Below are 19,421 nucleotides of genomic sequence, written 5' to 3'. Positions count from 1 at the left end.
AATTTTTTTTTTCCTCGAAAAATTTAGGCACTTACCCCCTGTCGATTCTTCTTAAAAATTCCTTTTTCATTTTTAATAATTTTGTTTGACGCCCTACAGAAAAGTTGTCTAATACTTTTTTGTAGGTACCCATGAGCTCTACTTCAGAAAAAAGTTTCATTGAAATATATTCACAATTGTAGGAGTTACGGCTGTTTGAAAATTGCGGGGTCAAGGAACAAATTTTGCGGGGACAAGGAACAAATTTTCGAATATTTTTATAATTGCTACATATTCTACACTAAAATACGCGGCGTTTGGCTTTTTGAACATTAAAATCGTCCAATCCGTTCAGAAGTTATGGTGTTTTAAAGATTCGCATGACAATTCGAGATAACATTTCTGGCCAGAAATCATATTTTCGGTAAGGAATTTTTTTCTCGTAACTGAGTAAGATTTCGGGGGTATGTCTGTTGACCAAAAATGCTTGCAATTGACCCCTGCAACTAAAAATAATTTTTCCAAGACGATTTGAAATTTTTGAATTTAATTGTCAATAACTTTTTAACGAAGCCTCCATCAACAAATTGGTATTCTTGATTTTCGTCTTATTTTGGCCTCTAGAATCCCTCATTATAATTTTTCCCAGGTGTGGCCGAACACCCTGTATATGTTCTCCATAAACCACTGTCATCTAAGAACGTACGCCTATCCTCCGTTATAAAAGGGTTAAGACGTGTTAATCTTCACGTACGTGAACGAATGGAACACAGAAATTTGTTGAAATGTTAAAGGACTCTTGTGGCCAGTGGAGGGGATGCCGAAGGTCCTCAAATGGTTGAGTTTAAGTTTACCAGTAACGATACCAGGCACTTCGTTGAGGGGTGTCATGGAGAAAGGGAAATCCATAAACGAGCCGGAAGTCTACACCGGGTTTCTAGTGCTTTCAGGATGGATCCTGGGACTCACGTCGATCTGCCTATTTCACCTGAGGTCGAAGTCCGTGTGAGAAGCAGTTGTGATCAGGGTGGTGAATGAAAAAAATTTAAACGAAGTAGCTGATACTTATTCGTTCGTGCAATAGTGAAAATGGAATATTTTTTTTCACGCGTTCCACAGGGTCGATTCGTTTTAGGTTTATTCTAGTTTCGTGTTTTCATGAGACGTGTAATATTGTATTTTGTTTTTTTTTTTTTTTGTATAGTCGATAAGGAAACAGTAATTTAAACAGAGGATACGGTATACGTCCGAGCTACTTTTGTAATAAACATTGTTGAATATACGAGTCCAGACACGTCGCGAAATAATTGTTGTTTAGATGTACGGTTGCGTTGTAGGATAAAATGTGTGAATAGAAGCTAAACCCGTTGACAATTGTTAATAAATACTTGTATATTTTTCAATATCTTTCGATTATTTGTATATTGCGATATTAAGGCGATTGTCATCTCCGAGGGCATTCAATTGATTCCAATTTATTTATTCGTTCAATTTGACGAGTGCACGTGAACGAACACTTTCTTATGTTTACTTTAACGAAGCTGTTTATTCGAAATTCGTCTTTGCGTACTCTACTCAAAGCAGAGCTAAATACGCGAATGGAGACATATTTGCACGCAAATACGTGAACTATGTGCGAACAGTTAAAACAAATTTACCTGATACTTATACCCTTCGTTAAAATCTCTTGTTTTTACTGTTCTGGGACCACAACGAAACGTTCCACGTCGTAGTTCGATCTATAAAACGTAAAAGTAAGACGAGTATCACCGGATAATGTCAATATTGGTTATCGATTGTTAAAAAAAAGAAAGAAATATTTAACAGGGTCTAGATGATTAATACGATAAAATGAAATTAATCTTTCTTGGCGTCAATGAAATATAGTTCTTTGTTTCTGATTTATTTATCTCCTCTTATACGTTTTCACAGATATACATGTTTACGACATTCACTAGATCGGATTAACATAGTATACAAACATATACAACGTGCGAACTATGTGAACATTTCTTTTTTTTTTCTTTTTTTTTTTCTTTATAATATTTTGTAACTCGTTCTTAGATTGGAGAATATTTATCAATAACCGTACTGGGATACGTCACATCGACCATCGATCCTGGAATATTTCTTTAAAGAAAAAAAAAAACGAATAAAAAATAACGCATTTAGGTTAAATCACGTGATACACGCTGCCGTCCATTTTCTTTTTTGTTTGATCACGACACCTACATCGAACATACAATCAGCTCGATAGTCAACTGAGACGAATGCGTTTTATGCGAGATATCTTACAAGTATCTGGCACTTAGGTGAAAGATTGTTAAATAAATCATACTACGTTACGATAAAAATCGAAGAAGACTTGTATGTTTTTTTTCTACGCTGAACTTCTGTCCATCCTTTACAATCGTTACTCGACCGATAAACATAATGTAACAACGTTTGAGAATATGGAAAAATTAATCCTTGCAGTCCAATTATTCCACCCTGTTTCTACAGGAATCAGTCATCGATACGAGAATGAAAAGTTCCACAATATTAACATTCGATTAGAAAACAAAAAAAGCAAAATAAAAAATATTAATTACACTAGTATACGTATATTGCATATACAGGGTGTTCGGCCACCCCTGGGAAAAATTTTAATGGGGGATTCTAGAGGCCAAAATAAGACGAAAATCAAGAATATCAATTTCTTGACTGAGACTTCGTTAAAAAGTTATTAACGTTTAAAGTTTCACCAGTATTGAATTTTTTTCTCGAAAATGCGTAGGATTTCGGGGGTATGTCTATTCACCAAAAATGATTGTAATTGACTCCCACAACCGATAATATTTTTTTTGGAACGATTTGAAACTCTTTAATTTTGTCGAAAAATTTGTCCACCTATTTGAATTTTTCTCTCTAAAATGGTTAGCAATTCGAGGGTATGTCTATTGATCAAAAATGATTGTAATTGACTCCCACAACCGATAATATTTTTTTTGGAACGATTTGAAACTTTTTAATTTTGTCGAAAAATTTGTCCACCTATTTGAATTTTTTTCTCAAAAATGGTTAGGAATTCGAGGGTATGTCTATTGACCAAAAATGATTGTAATTGACCCCCACAACCGATAATATTTTTTTTGGAACGATTTGAAACTTTTTAATTTTGTCGAAAAATTTATCCACCTACTTGAATTTTTTTCTCGAAAATGGTTAGGAATTCGAGGGTATGTCTATTCACCAAAAATGATTGTAATTGACTCCCACAATCGATAATATTTTTTTTGGAACGATTTGAAACTTTTTAATTTTGTCGAAAAATTTGTCCACCTATTTGAATTTTTTTCTCGAAAATGGGCAAGATTTCGAGGGCATGTCTATTGACCAAAAATGCTTGCAATTGACCCCTGCAACTAAAAATAATTTTTCCAAGACGATTCGAAAGTCTTTTTTTTCACCCAAAACTTTCAGCACTTACTCGAATTTTTTTCTCGAAAGTGGCTAGGATTTCGGAAGTATGTTTAATGACTAAAAATGATTGTAATTGACCCCCGCAAAGGAAAATAATTTTTCCAAAACGATTTGAAATTTTTAAATTTAATTGTTAATAACTTTTTAACGAAGCCTCCATCAACGAATTGGTATTCTTGATTTTCGTCTTATTTTGGCCTCTAGAATCCTCTATTAAAATTTTTCCCAGATGTGGCAGAACACCATGTATTGAATAGATTGTTTGAATTTTCCTTTCTGTTTTGTGAAAAACATAAGATTTCTGGAAAATTGGAATGCAAGAAATGGTTATTATAGGTTAGAGTTGATGGAAGTGTTCGACAATTACCAATCTAAACACTCGTATACTGCTGTTTATAATCCCTGATTCTAGACGATAAAAAGTTTGGTTAGAAAATGTTCAAGTGCGTCAACAATGCTACGAAGTACGTCGAAATTCTTTACGCTTTCCGAGTTTCAAACAAAACATTCTCTCTGTCATTCTATCAACATCCTCTCTGTCTTTTCCCAACGTATACAAAATATGCGTAGATTATTTTGATTTCTTTTCATATATCTTCTCTCCCGTTTCGCCCTCTACAAAACTCTAAATTACAATTACCGCTGACGAAATTGTCATTGAAAGTCTCCTATTTTACAAAACCATACATTCTACAATATAAACTTCTACTTAAAACTAAACAAAATTAAACAACAGATAATAGAAAACAGTTTGTTATTTCAAATTTAACAATCAACAGTATTAACATAAAAATAAAAAACTGCGGGAGTTCGTTTCTTTCGAATGCTTCTACCTATTTTTGTTCATTAATTGTCTACTGTATCTTCGAATGTTGGGTTCGATTTCTCGAGTCTAAAACTGATTCGCGTAGTCTTTGACTACAATTCTTAAAATAAAAACTACGCGTATTGCAATACCCCTAAAACGAGTAAGAAAGCATACGTCGTTTCTGTTACCGTATTATTAAATTGTTACCAAAATTATACACCGCGAGAGATTCTGCGCAACACTTGCTGCAACTAGGATGGTCACAGAAATTGCAAAATTACACTGCACGCAATGGTACGCAAGTAAAATAATTATTCCCGCGCGGGAATAGACAACATATTCTTGAATATCGTAGATTAACTCCTTGACTACGTATATATACGCCATTTAAAAGTAGACAGTCGATTACGAATGACGTATATATACGTTTTCATAATGGACGATCGTATATATACGTTCTCACAGTGGACGATTTTATAGAGTATTCAACCACACCTGGGAAAAATTTTAATGGAAGATTCTAGAGGCCAAAATAAGACGAAAATCAAGAATATCAATTTGTTAATTGAGGCTTGGTTAAAAAGTTATTAATGTTTAAAGTTCCACCCGTTCTGAATTTTTTTCTCGAAAATGTGCAGGATTTCGGGGGTATGTCTATTCACCAAAAATAACTGTAATTGACCCCTGCAACTGATAATATTTTTTTTAGAACGATTTGAAACTTTTCAATTTTGTCGAAAAATTTGTCCACCTATTTGAATTTTTTTCGAGAAAATGGGTAGCAATTCGAGGGTATGTCTATTGACCAAAAATGATCGTAATTGATCCCCACAACCGATAGTATTTTTTTTGGAACGATTTGGAATTCTTTAATTTTGTCGAAAAATTTATCCAGCTACTTGAATTTTTTTCTCGAAAATGGTTAGGAATTCGAGGGTATGTCTATTGACCAAAAATGATCGTAATTGACCCCCACAACCGATAGTATTTTTTTTGGAACGATTTGGAATTCTTTAATTTTGTCGAAAAATTTATCCACCTACTTGAATTTTTTTCTCGAAAATGGTTAGGAATTCGAGGGTATGTCTATTGACCAAAAATGATCGTAATTGACCCCCACAACCGATAGTATTTTTTTTGGAACGATTTGAAACTTTTTAATTTTCTCAAAAAATTTGTCCACCTATTTGAATTTTTTTCTAGAAAATGGGTAGGATTTCGGGGGTATGTCTATTCACCAAAAATGCTTAGAATTGACCCCCACAACTAACAATATTTTTTCCAGAACGATTTGAAATTTTTGAATTTAATTGTTAATAACTTTTTAACGAAGCCTCCATCAACAAATTAGTATTCTAAATTTCCGTCTAATTTTGGCCTCTAGAATTCCCCCATTAAAATTTTTTCCCAGGAGTGACCTAACACCCTGTATATTTTTGTGTACTTAGGTACATCGTTTTGTTTTTCGAATTTCTGAGAAAATAAAAATAGATATCTAAAAAATTATATCAATCACGTGCCAGATATCAAAGAGCGTTTCGTCGAGTATTAAACTACGTGCTGTAGTCGACAAGCTTTGTAACACTTGTGGATGTACAAACTGAGTTGCCTAACGTTAAAGCTTAAAGCTGTTTGTGAACTAACAACATTGAAGAGCATGGCTTAAGGAAAAGGTTAATACATAGTGTATTATCAAATAAAATAATGACATTCTATTAAATTCTAATCCTTATTTGAACGTTAATTTTAATCAATTTAGTTACTACTATGATGTAGTGCTACAGGAATGACATGCTTCATCGTTTCTTGTTATGTCAATGATTTTAAGAACATCTGAAATCCCAACGTTAAGGGGCTCAGTCTGTATGTAAAAGAAATATAAAATCTCTCTTCAAAAGGAAGCAGTGCTGGGGAGAATAGATATGTGAAACAGGTGATAGTAGATAATAATATCTCCCGACTGATCCAATGATTGTTATTGAGATAGTATTCTAAATAATCTATGGTATAAAGCAGTTAAATTAATACACATTATACACAAACATATTATCTGTAAGAAAAATGCACGTGAATTATTCGTATCATTCGGTGAAAGATATGTCAATTCCTATCGTATAACTAATGTATTTGCGTTTCCCATAATATCAAGCTGGTGAAGTTGAAAATGATCAGATTAATTAATAACTATCACGCATCGATCCAGTATACATTTCCCCTTATTTTGTTACAAATATCTTCCACCATTCCAACAGTCTTCAATATCAATTTTATAAAAATGTGACCTACTTTTTAGTAGCTCACTGTTGCATGTCAGAAAAAGAATCTTCCAAAAAACATATATATTTATTAAAATAAAGCTTTTGATTCTCTATCGACCAGGTACATCTCTCACTTTCAAATAACAATGCAAAGGAAACATTAACAACACTGTCAGTTCCTGCAATAGTGTCCATATTTCCTATCTGTATCCAAAAGCACATGAACTAAAACAGCTTAGATATGTAAATTAAAAACCAACGACTAGCTGCAAGAAACGAACCAATGGACTAGAAGACTAATCAAACTACCACTTTCGTCTAAGCAGCGAAACGAACGTTTCGCCTCAAATAAATTTAACTATAAACATCGAATACTATTCGCACTCTGTGCCAACACGGAAAAGGGAATATTTTTACAGTCGTCGGGTCATAACTGACCACCCAAGGCCACTCGAGGAGCTATCCTCGCCTATAGTCAAGCTACATTGTCAAGTGTACATTTCTTTGCAATCCAAGTTGCCACTTATTTATAATTCTAACTTTTCTCATTATTCTCTATATAATAATCTTCGTTTTTCCTCATTTGTCTAAAATCTATCGCATCGAGCATTAAAGTTAATCCGTTAACTTTGGAAGTTTCAAGCAGAATTAATTCAAATATCATGGATAGTTACAATATTTCCCCCGGTTTCCGCGCCCTCTGTCTCTCGAGCGGAGAAGTAGACAGGAGTGGGGGGATCGCGAAGTGGCCTTGAGCAGCCAACCGAGCCCGATCCCGACTGTAACGGTGCTCTTTCTATTTACGTATCGCTCGAAGCGTCGAAAACCATTTTTGAGAATCCCGTTTCACGTACTCCCCGGCACTGCGAGAGAAGGAAATCCTAGTCACGGCTGGTTGCACAATTAAACGGGAATTTCTCGCGGGTACTAAAGCTTTGAATGTTCTCGTAGGCGTGTACGTTCTTGTTGTTGTTGATGTAGCTGTTGATGTTGTTGCTGTTAGCCGTGCTGCTAACGCGACTGGCGCCGTTACTATCGCGATTGTTAGTAGCAGTATTAGTACGTTTAGCAGTAAGGCAGGGGCCGCATCGGATTGGCATGGGTCGAGCAGCAACGAGACAGTCAACTATCTGTCTTACAGTAGGCATGCAGGTTTTGCTGTACCCTGGAAAACACATATCACATGCTCCATCAGAACCGAACCACACATCGACTTCTATCACGCCATCGAGTTTCTTTATCGCTCTGGTTTGACAGAAAAAAAAAGAAACAAAAAAATCTACAATGAATTTGAGAATATTATCGAGTTACTATTATTTATTTTTTCTTTTTATCGAATAATCGCAAATTCTCGATTTCTATGGAACGATTGCATGATAGAAGCCGCGATGGCCAAACACATTTCTCATGTCCCACGGAATAATTGTAAAGTACAGACAACAAAGTAACGAAGATACAGGAATAGAAAAAGAAGCGGAGTTGGTCGAAAAAAGATACAAGGGCGGCCTAAGGCCGTTTTATTCGCACTCAGGAAGCACTTGATGAGTTAACCCTTTGCGGTCGAACGCCATGTTTGTTTTTATCAACAGCAACTTTCTCATACCTCTAGACTTCGACTCTTTGGCATTGTAACAAAAATAAATAACACACGTAGCAATGGCAATTTGGAAATCTGATCGATACGATATCATTCTTAACCCATTAGGCGCCAAGAAGTTAGGCCGCGATCAGACATAACCTACAACTCGATCGGTAAACGAGGCTCTATTAAAAATCTAGTAAAAATGATATCTATCAAAAATAAATATTTCAAAACGTTCTATGAATCGGGCAATGGCGCCTAACAGGTCGAATAGAACCGCGTCCCCAAAGGGTTAAGTATTCAATATCGTCAGCTCGAGCATTTACTCGCCATCTTTGTCTATCTACGACGCGATACAGTAACAAGAAGAGCGAACAGAGTTTCTTTAGGGGTGAGCAAATAAGACTTGCGGTATCAAGACTAACAAAACATAAGGGGTGGGGGGTAGGGGTGGTGTCGGATAGGAAAGAAGACGTCCTTTTCAAACAAAAACATAGTCGGTTCTCGCAAAAATCATTCCCAAAAAACACGATGCTCCACAACAGTGGCAACGTCAATGGTCTCACTGCTGGCGGAACAATACAGGGTGTTCGGCCACCCCTGGGAAAAATTTTAATAGGGGATTCTAGAGGCTAAAATAAGACGAAAATCAAGAATACCAATTTGTCGATGAACGCTTCGTTAAAAAGCTACTAACATTTAAATTTCCGCCCGTAATGAATTTTTTTCTCGAAAATGCGCAAGATTTCGAGGGTATGTCTATTCACCAAAAATGATTGCAATTAACCCCCACAGCTACCAGTATTTTTTTCAGAACGATTTGAAATTTTTTAATTTTGTCGAAAAATTTCACCACCTTCTCGAATTTTTTTCTCGAAAGTGGGTAGGATTTCGGGGGTATGTGTATTCACCAAAAATGATTGTAATTGACCCCCGCAACCGAAAATAATTTTTTCAGAACGATTTGAAATTTTTTAATTTCGTCGAAAAATTTCACCACCTTCTCGAATTTTTTTCTCGAAAGTGGGTAGGATTTCGGGGGTATGTGTATTCACCAAAAATGATTGTAATTGACCCCCGCAACCGAAAATAATTTTTTCAAAACGATTTGAAATTTTTTAATTTCGTCGAAAAATTTCACCACCTTCTCGAATTTTTTTCTCGAAAATGCGCAAGATTTCGGGGGTATGTCTATTCACCAAAAATGATTGCAATTAACCCCCACAGCTACCAGTATTTTTTTCAGAACAATTTGAAATTTTTTAATTTTGTCGAAAAATTTCACCACCTTCTCGAATTTTTTTCTCGAAAGTGGGTAGGATTTCGGGGGTATGTGTATTCACCAAAAATGATTGTAATTGACCCCCGCAACCGAAAATAATTTTTTCAAAACGATTTGAAATTTTTTAATTTCGTCGAAAAATTTCACCACCTTCTCGAATTTTTTTCTCGAAAATGCGCAAGATTTCGGGGGTATGTCTATTCACCAAAAATGATTGCAATTAACCCCCACAGCTACCAGTATTTTTTTCAGAACGATTTGAAATTTTTTAATTTTGTCGAAAAATTTCACCACCTTCTCGAATTTTTTTCTCGAAAGTGGGTAGGATTTCGGGGGTATGTGTATTCACCAAAAATGATTGTAATTGACCCCCGCAACCGAAAATAATTTTTTTAGAACGATTTGAAATTGTTGAATTTAATTGTTAATAACTTTTTAACGAAGCCTCCATCAACAAATTAGTATTCTTGATTTTCGTCTTATTTTGGCCTCTAGAATCCCCCATTGAAGTTTTTCCTAGGGGTGGCCGAACACCCTATATAAAATTAGCCACTATAACAGAGGTACGCCTAAGAAGCTCAGCCATAATTCCAAACAATGACTCCGTTTCCATTGCACCCAAGCATAACGCGATATCATCGTATTTGAGCGTTCGATCGGGAGAGAAAAAAAAAAAAGAACAAATACCAAAACGATAAAACGCTTCCAAAGATTTCGAAACGCTATCCGGTCCCGCGGAACAACGAACGATTTCATCACAGTTAGATGCAGTGGAGGTTCACTGTAAGAACAGTAATCGCCGGAGGGATTTCTCAAGCGAAATTCATGACAGAGGCGCATGACACCGTGCAACAGGATACAAGATACAAAGGAAGAGAGACTGTTCAAACTGCCATACTTACAAGGAGAGGTCGCCAGCACTGGAGTGTCGGGCAACTTTCATTTTGGTGAATCTAAAACGAATACGAAGGGACACGTGGCCTAGGCGCATCACCGCGCGACCTCTACAAAAATATTCGTTAGAAATGTACGGTCGGATCGAAGAAAGAATCGAGACGAGCTTGGACACCGGTTGCTCTTCCCCCACTCCGCCGTCTGGCGTCTAGTGATGGGTTTAAACGCATCGCGAGTAGTATAAAAATCCGATCAAACGACACTCATTTATTTGTAATCGTCGATTCGTGGATGCAAAATGGAGGTTTAAGTCCTTGAACACCATAGGTGATAGTTTGACACTTTTAAGACAATTAAGGAAGCTTGTACGATGTTTCTAGTACCTATATTCGGGGCAGTACGAATAACAGATTTGGGACCAATTCGATTCTTTTTTCGATCCGACTATAGTTCACTGGAAAGTTGACCTTGAATCTACGAAGTTGGTAGTATCATATACCATGAATTAGCGAAGTGATCTGAAATTTCTTTCATCTTAAACGTAAAATAAGAAATTCCATTAAGATTTCGAAAGTTCTGTCGAAAATTTCTAACAGTTTTCTGCACTTAGTAAAATATGATTGTCATAATAGCATAGGTCTCTTAGTATATTCTGTTTTCTGTCGACACTTGGAAAGAAATATATCTACTAAGAATCTGAACGAAATATAATGGCCGTTCAAGGTCACTACCCCCCCCCCCCCCACACCTATTCGTATACATGCATCCTGTAAATTGGCGTTTGACTTAGAACAACGGAAATGGCCTTCAGCAGTTGATTAATTTTATCTAGATTATAGTAATACACAACACTACATTTTACTGCAAATAAATAGAGGGCGTTTTCAACTCGCTAGATCTTAACGATATCTTCGAAAACATTTGGACAAAACGTGCCCCCTTAAATTGTACCTGTTCAACGTGAAGTTCTCCCCCACTCTGTTTCCAGTTTGCATAGTTAACATTCCTTTAAATTCATCCTAGATTCACCAAGAAAAAAGTTGATCGAAGTCCCCTCCTTGTTAGCCCTCTAACGAAGTCTACAAGCCCGAAACACTTCGATGCGTGAAACGTCAAGAAATTAAAATACGTTCCTCCCTCTCCCTCCCTCTCTCGATCCCTTCAACGTTAAAAACTATACTGATATGGCGGTTCGAAAGAGTAAAAAACACGATCTAAAAGGGTATCAAAAAACAATTGGCACGTTACGAATAAAGGTTATGTTGGCAGACCGTAGCGCGAACACGCTTATTCGCTACGGGAAGGGCGCTCCATCGTAACGTTAAAGTAATCGATACACAGGGTATTCAAGAATACGTGCCGTCTGAAATAATTACCAAAAGGTAGAATTTACGAGAAAAAAATCCAACAAGATTTCATTTATTTCCCTCGTGAAACCTGATAACGCGATAAAACTTCCTCTTTAATTTTTCAAGGTCATATCAAGGTCACTTTATATGGTTCAAAAATTGAAAAGAAAATTCCTTTCCCCGCGTTCTTAGATCTGTGGGGTCCGTCGCCTCCCGTGCTCGCCGCCAGAGGGCTACGCTCTTGTCTCTCTCGCAAGCGTTCGAACAACCTTCCATTTTCATATACAAGATGTTCGGCCTGGGAAAAAATTTAATGAGAGATTCTAGAGGCCAAAATAAGACGAAAATCAAGAATACCAATTTGTTCATGGAGGCTTTGTTAAAAAGTTATTAACGTTTAAAGTTTCACCAGTATTGAATTTTTTTCTCGAAAATGCGCAGGATTTCGGGGGTATGTCTAATGACCAAAAATGATTGTAATTGACCCCCGCAACCGAAAATAATTTTTCCATAACGATTTGAAATTTTTTTTTTTCGCCTAGGTATCTAATTAGATTTTCGGTAAGGAATTTTTTTCTCGAAACTGCATAGGATTTCGAGGGTATGTGTAATGACCAAAAATGATTGTAATTGACCCCTGCAATCGAAAATATTTTTTTCAGAACGATTTGAAAAATTTTTTTTTCACCGAAAAATTTCAGAACCTTCCAGATTTGTTTTCTCGAAAGTGGATGGGATTTCGAAGGTATGTGTATTCACCAAAAATGATTGTAATTGACCCCTGCAACCGAAAATAATTTTTCCAGAACGATTTGAAATTTTTGAATTTCATTGTTAATAACTTTTTAACAAAGTCTCCATCAAGAAATTGGTATTCTTGATTTTCGTCTTATTTTGGCCTCTAGAATCCCCCATTAAAATTTTTTCTAGGGGTGGCCGAATACCTTGTATACGCTCCTCGATCGGCCTGCTAGGATGCCTTACCGACGAGTCCACTAGCGGACCCAAGACGAAACGATCTTCTCTCCTTTCCTTTCCATCTCTCATCAACTGGACCCCACAGATCCTACATAAAAAATGACAATCTCGTTACTGTTCTTTCTCGTACCTTCCAATTATTTCAAAATACTTATGCACATATTTACAGACACCCTGTATACACGAGTTTCACGGTATCTGGAAGGAAAACTCAGATGAGCGGAGGGTCACTGTGAAGCGTTTTCCCCGATCGATGTACCGCAGCCCATCGTATCACTTACATAATTTATAGAATACTTTATAATTAATTGAAACGATCTTCCGTAGTATTGACACGTTATTTAGGATTGTCTCGATAATTCACCGCCCGCTGTTCCCGCGTGCGTTCCCAAGAACATAATTTCCTACAACGTTATTTTCTTAAAACTATCGGTTGTTGTATCCCAAACAGCGGGCGGCTCTTAGATTAGTTCGTTAATTCGTTAACGCGATTATAACGTCGTTCCTGCGTTCTCTAAAAGGAGGATTTACGAAGGCCTGTGTTCATGTTTATGCATATTATACTCGTTAGAACTCTTCCTATTTACGACAATCAACGTGCGGCTTAGTAATACGCTTCGAGATTTCGTCTTTCGTTCGCAGGCGTCGTCGTCGTTCGACGACCAAAAATCTCGTCGCGGGAAATGACTTTAATTAAATAGAATCTATGGAGCGGTATATAATCGTAACATCTTTGGCGTTCCTCTCGCGTGAAATATACAGAGATACGTATTTCGTCGTCTAGGCTATCGTACAGTGAAAAATCTCGGTATCCCTCGAAGGCGACTGTGTCAAGTCTGCTAAAAGTTTTCAGGTGACCTAACGAGAGTTCGAGCTAATTCGTGGACTCTGTTCCGAACTAATGTGAGCGTGTTTCCCAAACGAGTCGTTTCTCTCTCAAATATTCGTTGATTGTTCGTCTGCTTCGATACTCGTCTGGATTACAGGGCAGTCTCCTTCTCGCTGATGATCTTAATGCCGTGCTTCGTCAGGATCATCTTTACCGTCTCGTTGTCCCTGATGTTGGGTCTTTCCATCCACTCGACAGAGTCCTGGCCCTCGTCCTCCCTATCCAGGCCTTCTATCAGCGAGTCCAGGTTGTCCGTCGACGAGTCCACGTAACGCACGTTGTCGGCGGACCTCTGCAGCGACTTGCACCGCCTGGAGCTCCTCGAGGCGCGTATGTTGTCGGCGGAGCCGATCAGCTTGCTGTTCCTAGGCCTGAGCACCTTGTCGTTCATCCTGCTGGACGTTTTCGTCAGCTGAAGATTGTCCACCGACGAGTAACGTCGTTTATCTTGAGAAACGATCGCGGAGTCATCTGGCTTCTTCTTCATCAACGACGCCTTGCGACTGATTCGTCTGGCCCCGCTGGACAGGATCGCGATTTCGTCCTTGGGGATGAAGTACTGCTCCCGCGACTTCTTGCCGACAGCAGACGGATCGAACAAGTTCAGAGCCTTCGACGAGTGTTTCTCGGCGTCGCGGTCGCTCTGCAGACCGCAGTTCTCGATCTCGAAGCTGTCGTCGTCCAACGAAGGATAAGAGACGGCGCTGTCGACGATTCTGGACGCCTCTTTCGGAAGACTCTTCGAGGAAGACTCGAGCGTTCTGCCGTGCAGGGGTGCGTCCCGCGTCGAGAATATCGCCTCCTCGGGATTCAACGCGGTGCAAATCTCGCCGCAGACCTCGCAGACCTCGCACAGCTGGTCGCAGTCGATCGTCGAGGCGATGATCCTCCTGTCGAGCGCGTCGGTGGACTCCTGTAGGTTCCACGAACTACAGATGTCGCACTCGGTCGAGTCCTCGTCGCCCAGGGAGCTGCAATTCGAACGCAACGTGTAAAAATTCTCTTGGCTGGGGCTGCCCAGCGCCTCCTCCGTCCTCAGAGACATCTCGTTCACGTAACAGCAGACGGAACAATACTCGTCCGTCTGCATGTCCAGCTCGTTCGCCGTGATCAATTGCGACGTACTGTCGGCCTTGGATGGGTCCTCGTAGCACGCCTCCTGGATTATCTTTACCGACTCGTAGCTCTTGGACTTCTTCGAGTACGAGTCGTCGGTTCTCGACCTTCGTCTGGACGTTGTTCTGGGTTCGCTGGTCGCTATTACCGAGTCGAGGCTCCCTTTGAGGGGCGCGTAGTTTCGACGCGAGGAAGACTCGTGGTTTTTCTTCCCCTCCCTGGGACTCTTCGTCCTCGACGAGGACTTGGACAACGTTTTGTAGAACGTCTCTTCCGACTGGGTGTACGAATCAGTGCACTCCTTCTCGGTTCTGCCCTCCTCGTTCTCGCTGTACACCCGCATCTGGCCGTTTTTGGTCTTCCTGGGACTCTTGCGGGAGTTGACGACAGACTTCAGATACTTACCGTCTATCTCGAGACTAACGTCCCGCTTGGACGATTTATCCAAGCTGGAAGGGTCATCCGAACCCTCTTTCTTCGCGGTTTCCTCGACTATTTCTTGGATCTCGACCGAACTCTCGTTATTCACAGATGGTACAGACGGCTGCACCAGCAGGCTGAGCTTGTCGGACTCGCCCTTGTATATCGTAATCTCGCCCTTACCCTGCACCCCGTTCTCCTCTAAGATCAACGTACCATCTTTCTCGAAAGGGTTGTGTATCATGGCGCTAACTAGAACCAACACCTGGGTGTTGGAGCATCGCACGGCGTCGTTTTGGAAACAGTCCTGCCCGACCACGTCGTTCCTTTGGCTCGACTCGCTCGAACCGGACTGCTCCTTGCCTAACCTCGAATCCTCGTTTCGTTCTTGGACCTCGTCCTCCGTACCGTCATCTAAACCGTACCTCGTCAATCTGTAATCCTCTTTGTCTACGCTGAAGTCCGACAGAGCGCACTCGTGCCGTCCGCTGTTGTCTATGGCGGACGTCACCGAGGGACTCGACGGCGACAACGACTTGCTATCGGGATCTTTGCCTGTACTTAATCCTACGTCGTCCTCGAGCGTCGTTCGACCTTTGCCCTCGTCACCTTTGGCCTCGACGTCGATTTTCACGGTGTCGTCTCGCTCGACCGGGACCACGACGCTCGAGGACACCTGCTCTACCTGGCTAGGACAGGGCTGGACCCTCACGACCTTCCTAACCTTCCCGTCATCGTCAACGAAACCTACCTCGTCGAGGATCTGCGACTCGCCGGTTTCGGTGGCGATGATCTGTTTCGCGAGACCCGGGTACGTGGCCTTCGCGGTGGTCATGTGTTTGGCGTTGCCGTTCTCGGCGACTAGGGCGTTTATAAATTTTTCGCGCGCCTCCTCGAGGCCGCCGTGACGGGCGGCCATGTTCGTCGCGTTCTGGATATTCTTACGGAGCACCGTGTCGGGCACGTCGATGGATATAATTTCGATCGGACTCGGGGAGTCCATGGTTACGTCGCTAGGCGACGGCGTGAGAAAGGTGCTTTGATACTTGGAGTCAATGGTCAAGTAATTATTCGCGTTCGGCGAGGTCAGTTCCAACTTACTTCGGTGTCCAAGGAGATTGGCAGCGTGAAAAACGAAGATACTATTTTTTTATATGGCACTGATCGTGAACCCGATTCGAGGATCAAGGCCACTGACATGGAAAGTACCAAAGAGACCGAGAGCCAAACCTTAACGACGTGATGAGTTGCAGAAATGCGTTGGCATTTATAATTTATTGGCCATATCTATTCGTCATTGTCTTATCTCGTATTATAAATCACACGCTCGAAAAACGCTTTGTCTCTTCAAATAACTTTTTATCCGTTACTCGTTAAATAAAAACTAGAACGAATGTGTGGCGTTTGCTTTACTGCGGGATGTGGGGTCTCTGCTCGTGAGAATCTCTTAGGAAGACGGAAAAGGAAAGGGCGCGTTTCGTTCGAGCCTGCTAGTGGACTCATCATCAGTAAGGGTTTTCTAGCAGGCCCTGCCTTAGACGATTGGGATATTGGAAAGTCGTTCGAGGAGTGTATATATAGCAACGGAGGGGTCAGTCGAGCGCTTGTGAGAGCGCGACCCCTCTGGTGGCGAGCATGGGAGGCGACGCCACAAATGCGTTCGTTTTTCGTAATTAAACAAATTTGTCATTAGGCTTGTTGAGTCCCTTTGGTATTTCCACTCCACGATTTATACCTTCATCCGTGAATCGGTACTCTTATTATAGTAAACGTAACTATATTAAGAACTTAACGTAATGTAAGGAACGTAAAAAATAATTGCAAACAAATTTATTCGTCACAGAATTAGAAAATTGGTTTTCGTGATTCAGTTTTACATAAAATGGAAGACTCTTAGACTAGACTATTATCTATTATTGTTTGGTACTTCTACAGCATACATTAACCCTTTCAACATTCAATAAATTCTTTTATGCAGTAACGAGTATTTACTTATTCATTTAAAATATAGCAACACACGATATAACTTGATTACTTCTATAAATATTTCGAAAGATCGATATAATTGCACTATCGTTTTAAATAGTAAAATTCATCGATCAATAAAACGATTCATGTCATTTTAAATGACTCCGATAATCATATACTATTTTAGTTAAAATTAAGTAGACCTCTTTATACAAAATTAGAGGTTACGAGTAATCCGGAACTCGAGATCGAGCAGTCAAAAAATCGACAAATTGGGGCAGAACCCGATATATCAATCATTTACACGAACATGCAGAATGTATATTCATAAAATACTTTCCTCTGCTATAATTCTACTACAAACTGCTAAACCTTTTCCCAATCTCTAAAATTCGATATAACGAAAAATATTTACAACGCGATGGCATCGATATGTCGTTATTATTGAGTCCTAAAAGGGTTAAACCGTGACTATAAAATATACAATTATATCACTTTGCGTAACAGCTTCGCAACGTCTTAAATTAACTAGCCGTATATGCTCTAAACTCACCAACTACGTGGAATATGAGTGCTATAAAAATATACACTTCTCATACAAAATATGTAAAAATAAATTTTTGTTTAAATCTACTGGAAGATGTACTATTAAATTGTCACTATTAATGTCAACTACAATTTCAGTTAAATTATGTTACACTCACATTGTCGGCGCCGTTGTCTTTGCATCGTATATCTCGTGTTTATAGACGTAATCGATCACAGCATCCTGCAGGAGATATCTGACGCTTTCGCCTCGCTTTAGCGCCCTTCGTATCCTAGTTGAGCTTACTTCATTTGGAATCCATTCGGTTACTATGTATATATTGTGCTGTAAATAGAATAACAATATAATTTAGAAGCACGTACAAGTTGCGATTCGAACGTTTCTCAAGTGATTACTTACCATATGCCTGGAGAGAATATCCGAGTCATATATAAATTTATTGGGATTAGAACCCTCTCTGGTAATAACCACAAGACCGTGTTCACCAACAATTGCATCGATCTGTAAAAAAGAAAATCATAAGTATCTTGTTTTTAAGAAATACAAAGACCAGAAACATTAATTTAATAAACGAAACTGAACTTACATCTTCTTCTGCCCAAAGATCATAGGTCCCAAAACTTTCTAACAAGTCAGCACCGCACAATAATTTAATTTGTATAGGAGTACGGTCAGAGCTGTTTTTCACGTTTTCTGGTATCCATTCCAAATCTTCGATTGGCAAGTGATTGGTATTATTGGAATCGAATAACACAGAGTTTAACAAGTTTTGGTGATGCTGCAAACTAATTCTTGTCTTCGTCCAACCATTTTGCCTAGTTTCCCAACTGCTCAGTCGAATCCAATCGCTGTTATGTAAAGCTAATTTTAACATAGCGCATCTGTGAGATGCACTCGCAAGTTCTTTCTTTGCATATGCGTCGTGTACAGGAGATATAACACCGCCAACTACAATATGCGTTCCCATTCGATGGAGATGATCTCTGGCAATTTCTGTAAATTTTTCATACCAAACGAAGAATTAACGTCACGTCCCATCTATATTTAACGAAATAACTGATTCAATATTTTAATCCAAAAGCAGAATTTATATTTCTAAAATGCAAAGTATGCAACTACGACTCGAGCAGATGCATTTTACGTTTCTATGCTAGACAATGATATTTGCCCGAATTGTTTACACAGCGTTATCTTACAGCGACGTCGATTTGTTTAAGCAATCGCGACGATGATTATTAGAAAATTTATAATCTATATTACGCACATATTAAAGAGTTCTCTATTTACGTAAAGATCGGATATTGATTAAAAGGAATGATATATATGTACCAAACATTCTTAGGTGCATATTGGTTGGAGGGTTATAACTGCCACACGACATAAGAATAACACGCATCGGTGCCATTTCTTCTCCTTCTACTTCGCTGCATGTGCCGACAGCAGTATTACCGTACTGCTTAAGCTTCTGCCTCGAAGTTTTGTACAGGTAAAACACGAGACATTTAGGAAGATACGTTCTAACACGAGATAAATCGTTACACTGACTACCGTGACAACCAACCACACGATACAAGCTGCACACTGGCTGACGTTTCAGCCATACTTGAGACTGTGCAACTGCACTAGTCAGTTGAGAAATTGTTCTCAGCATTGTAATATCAAAAGGCATGTAAAATTCATCGACTCTTGAACATTACTTATTTTTATATCCTACAAAATTCAATGACTACTTCGATCAGTTGCAGAATTTCTACGCGATAGTCAATTGTTAACTTGACGCACGTTGGTATTTCATAGTGTCGTTCGACTTCGATGTTCTTTGTAACGGTTATTCAGATTTCAGAATAAAAGTTTTTGATATTAGCTTCGAATAGAACTTTTATATAACG

The 19,421-nt window shown here is 39.1% G+C and overlaps 2 protein-coding genes across 8 annotated transcripts in view; one reads left to right on the top strand and one right to left on the bottom strand.

The window, feature by feature from the left end:
* Positions 1-1,382, top strand: part of LOC143346837 (ABC transporter G family member 20) — a 30,758-nt gene extending 29,376 nt beyond the window's left edge. The window contains exon 15 of the mRNA XM_076775352.1: positions 774-1,382. Coding sequence (XP_076631467.1) covers positions 774-988 — 215 coding nt within the window. The 3' untranslated portion in view covers positions 989-1,382. The remainder of the gene's footprint in view (positions 1-773) is intronic.
* Positions 1-19,183, bottom strand: part of LOC143346832 (nicotinamide-nucleotide adenylyltransferase-like) — a 38,687-nt gene extending 19,504 nt beyond the window's left edge. For 2 of the 7 annotated variants that reach the window (XR_013080512.1, XR_013080513.1), the window contains exons 1-4: positions 18,862-19,078; positions 18,119-18,525; positions 17,932-18,033; positions 17,690-17,856 (exon numbers count right to left, since the gene is read on the bottom strand). Coding sequence is in view for 5 of the 7 variants with exons in the window: in XM_076775343.1 (XP_076631458.1) it covers positions 13,573-16,117; positions 17,690-17,856; positions 17,932-18,033; positions 18,119-18,525; positions 18,862-19,183 (3,543 nt within the window). In the remaining 2 variants the exon portion in view is untranslated. Of the gene's footprint in view, positions 1-1,988; positions 7,673-12,499; positions 16,160-17,683; positions 17,857-17,931; positions 18,034-18,118; positions 18,526-18,861 lie in introns of those variants that run through there. The other 5 variants (XM_076775345.1, XM_076775344.1, XM_076775346.1 and 2 more) reach the window with 5 other exon arrangements.
* Between the last annotated feature and the right edge of the window lie 238 nt (positions 19,184-19,421).

The sequence above is a fragment of the Colletes latitarsis genome, chromosome 10 (assembly GCF_051014445.1).
Source record: "Colletes latitarsis isolate SP2378_abdomen chromosome 10, iyColLati1, whole genome shotgun sequence".
Taxonomy (NCBI): domain Eukaryota; kingdom Metazoa; phylum Arthropoda; class Insecta; order Hymenoptera; family Colletidae; genus Colletes; species Colletes latitarsis.
The sequence above is the reverse complement of the archived record's forward strand: the minus strand, read 5'-3'. Positions and strand labels throughout refer to the sequence as shown.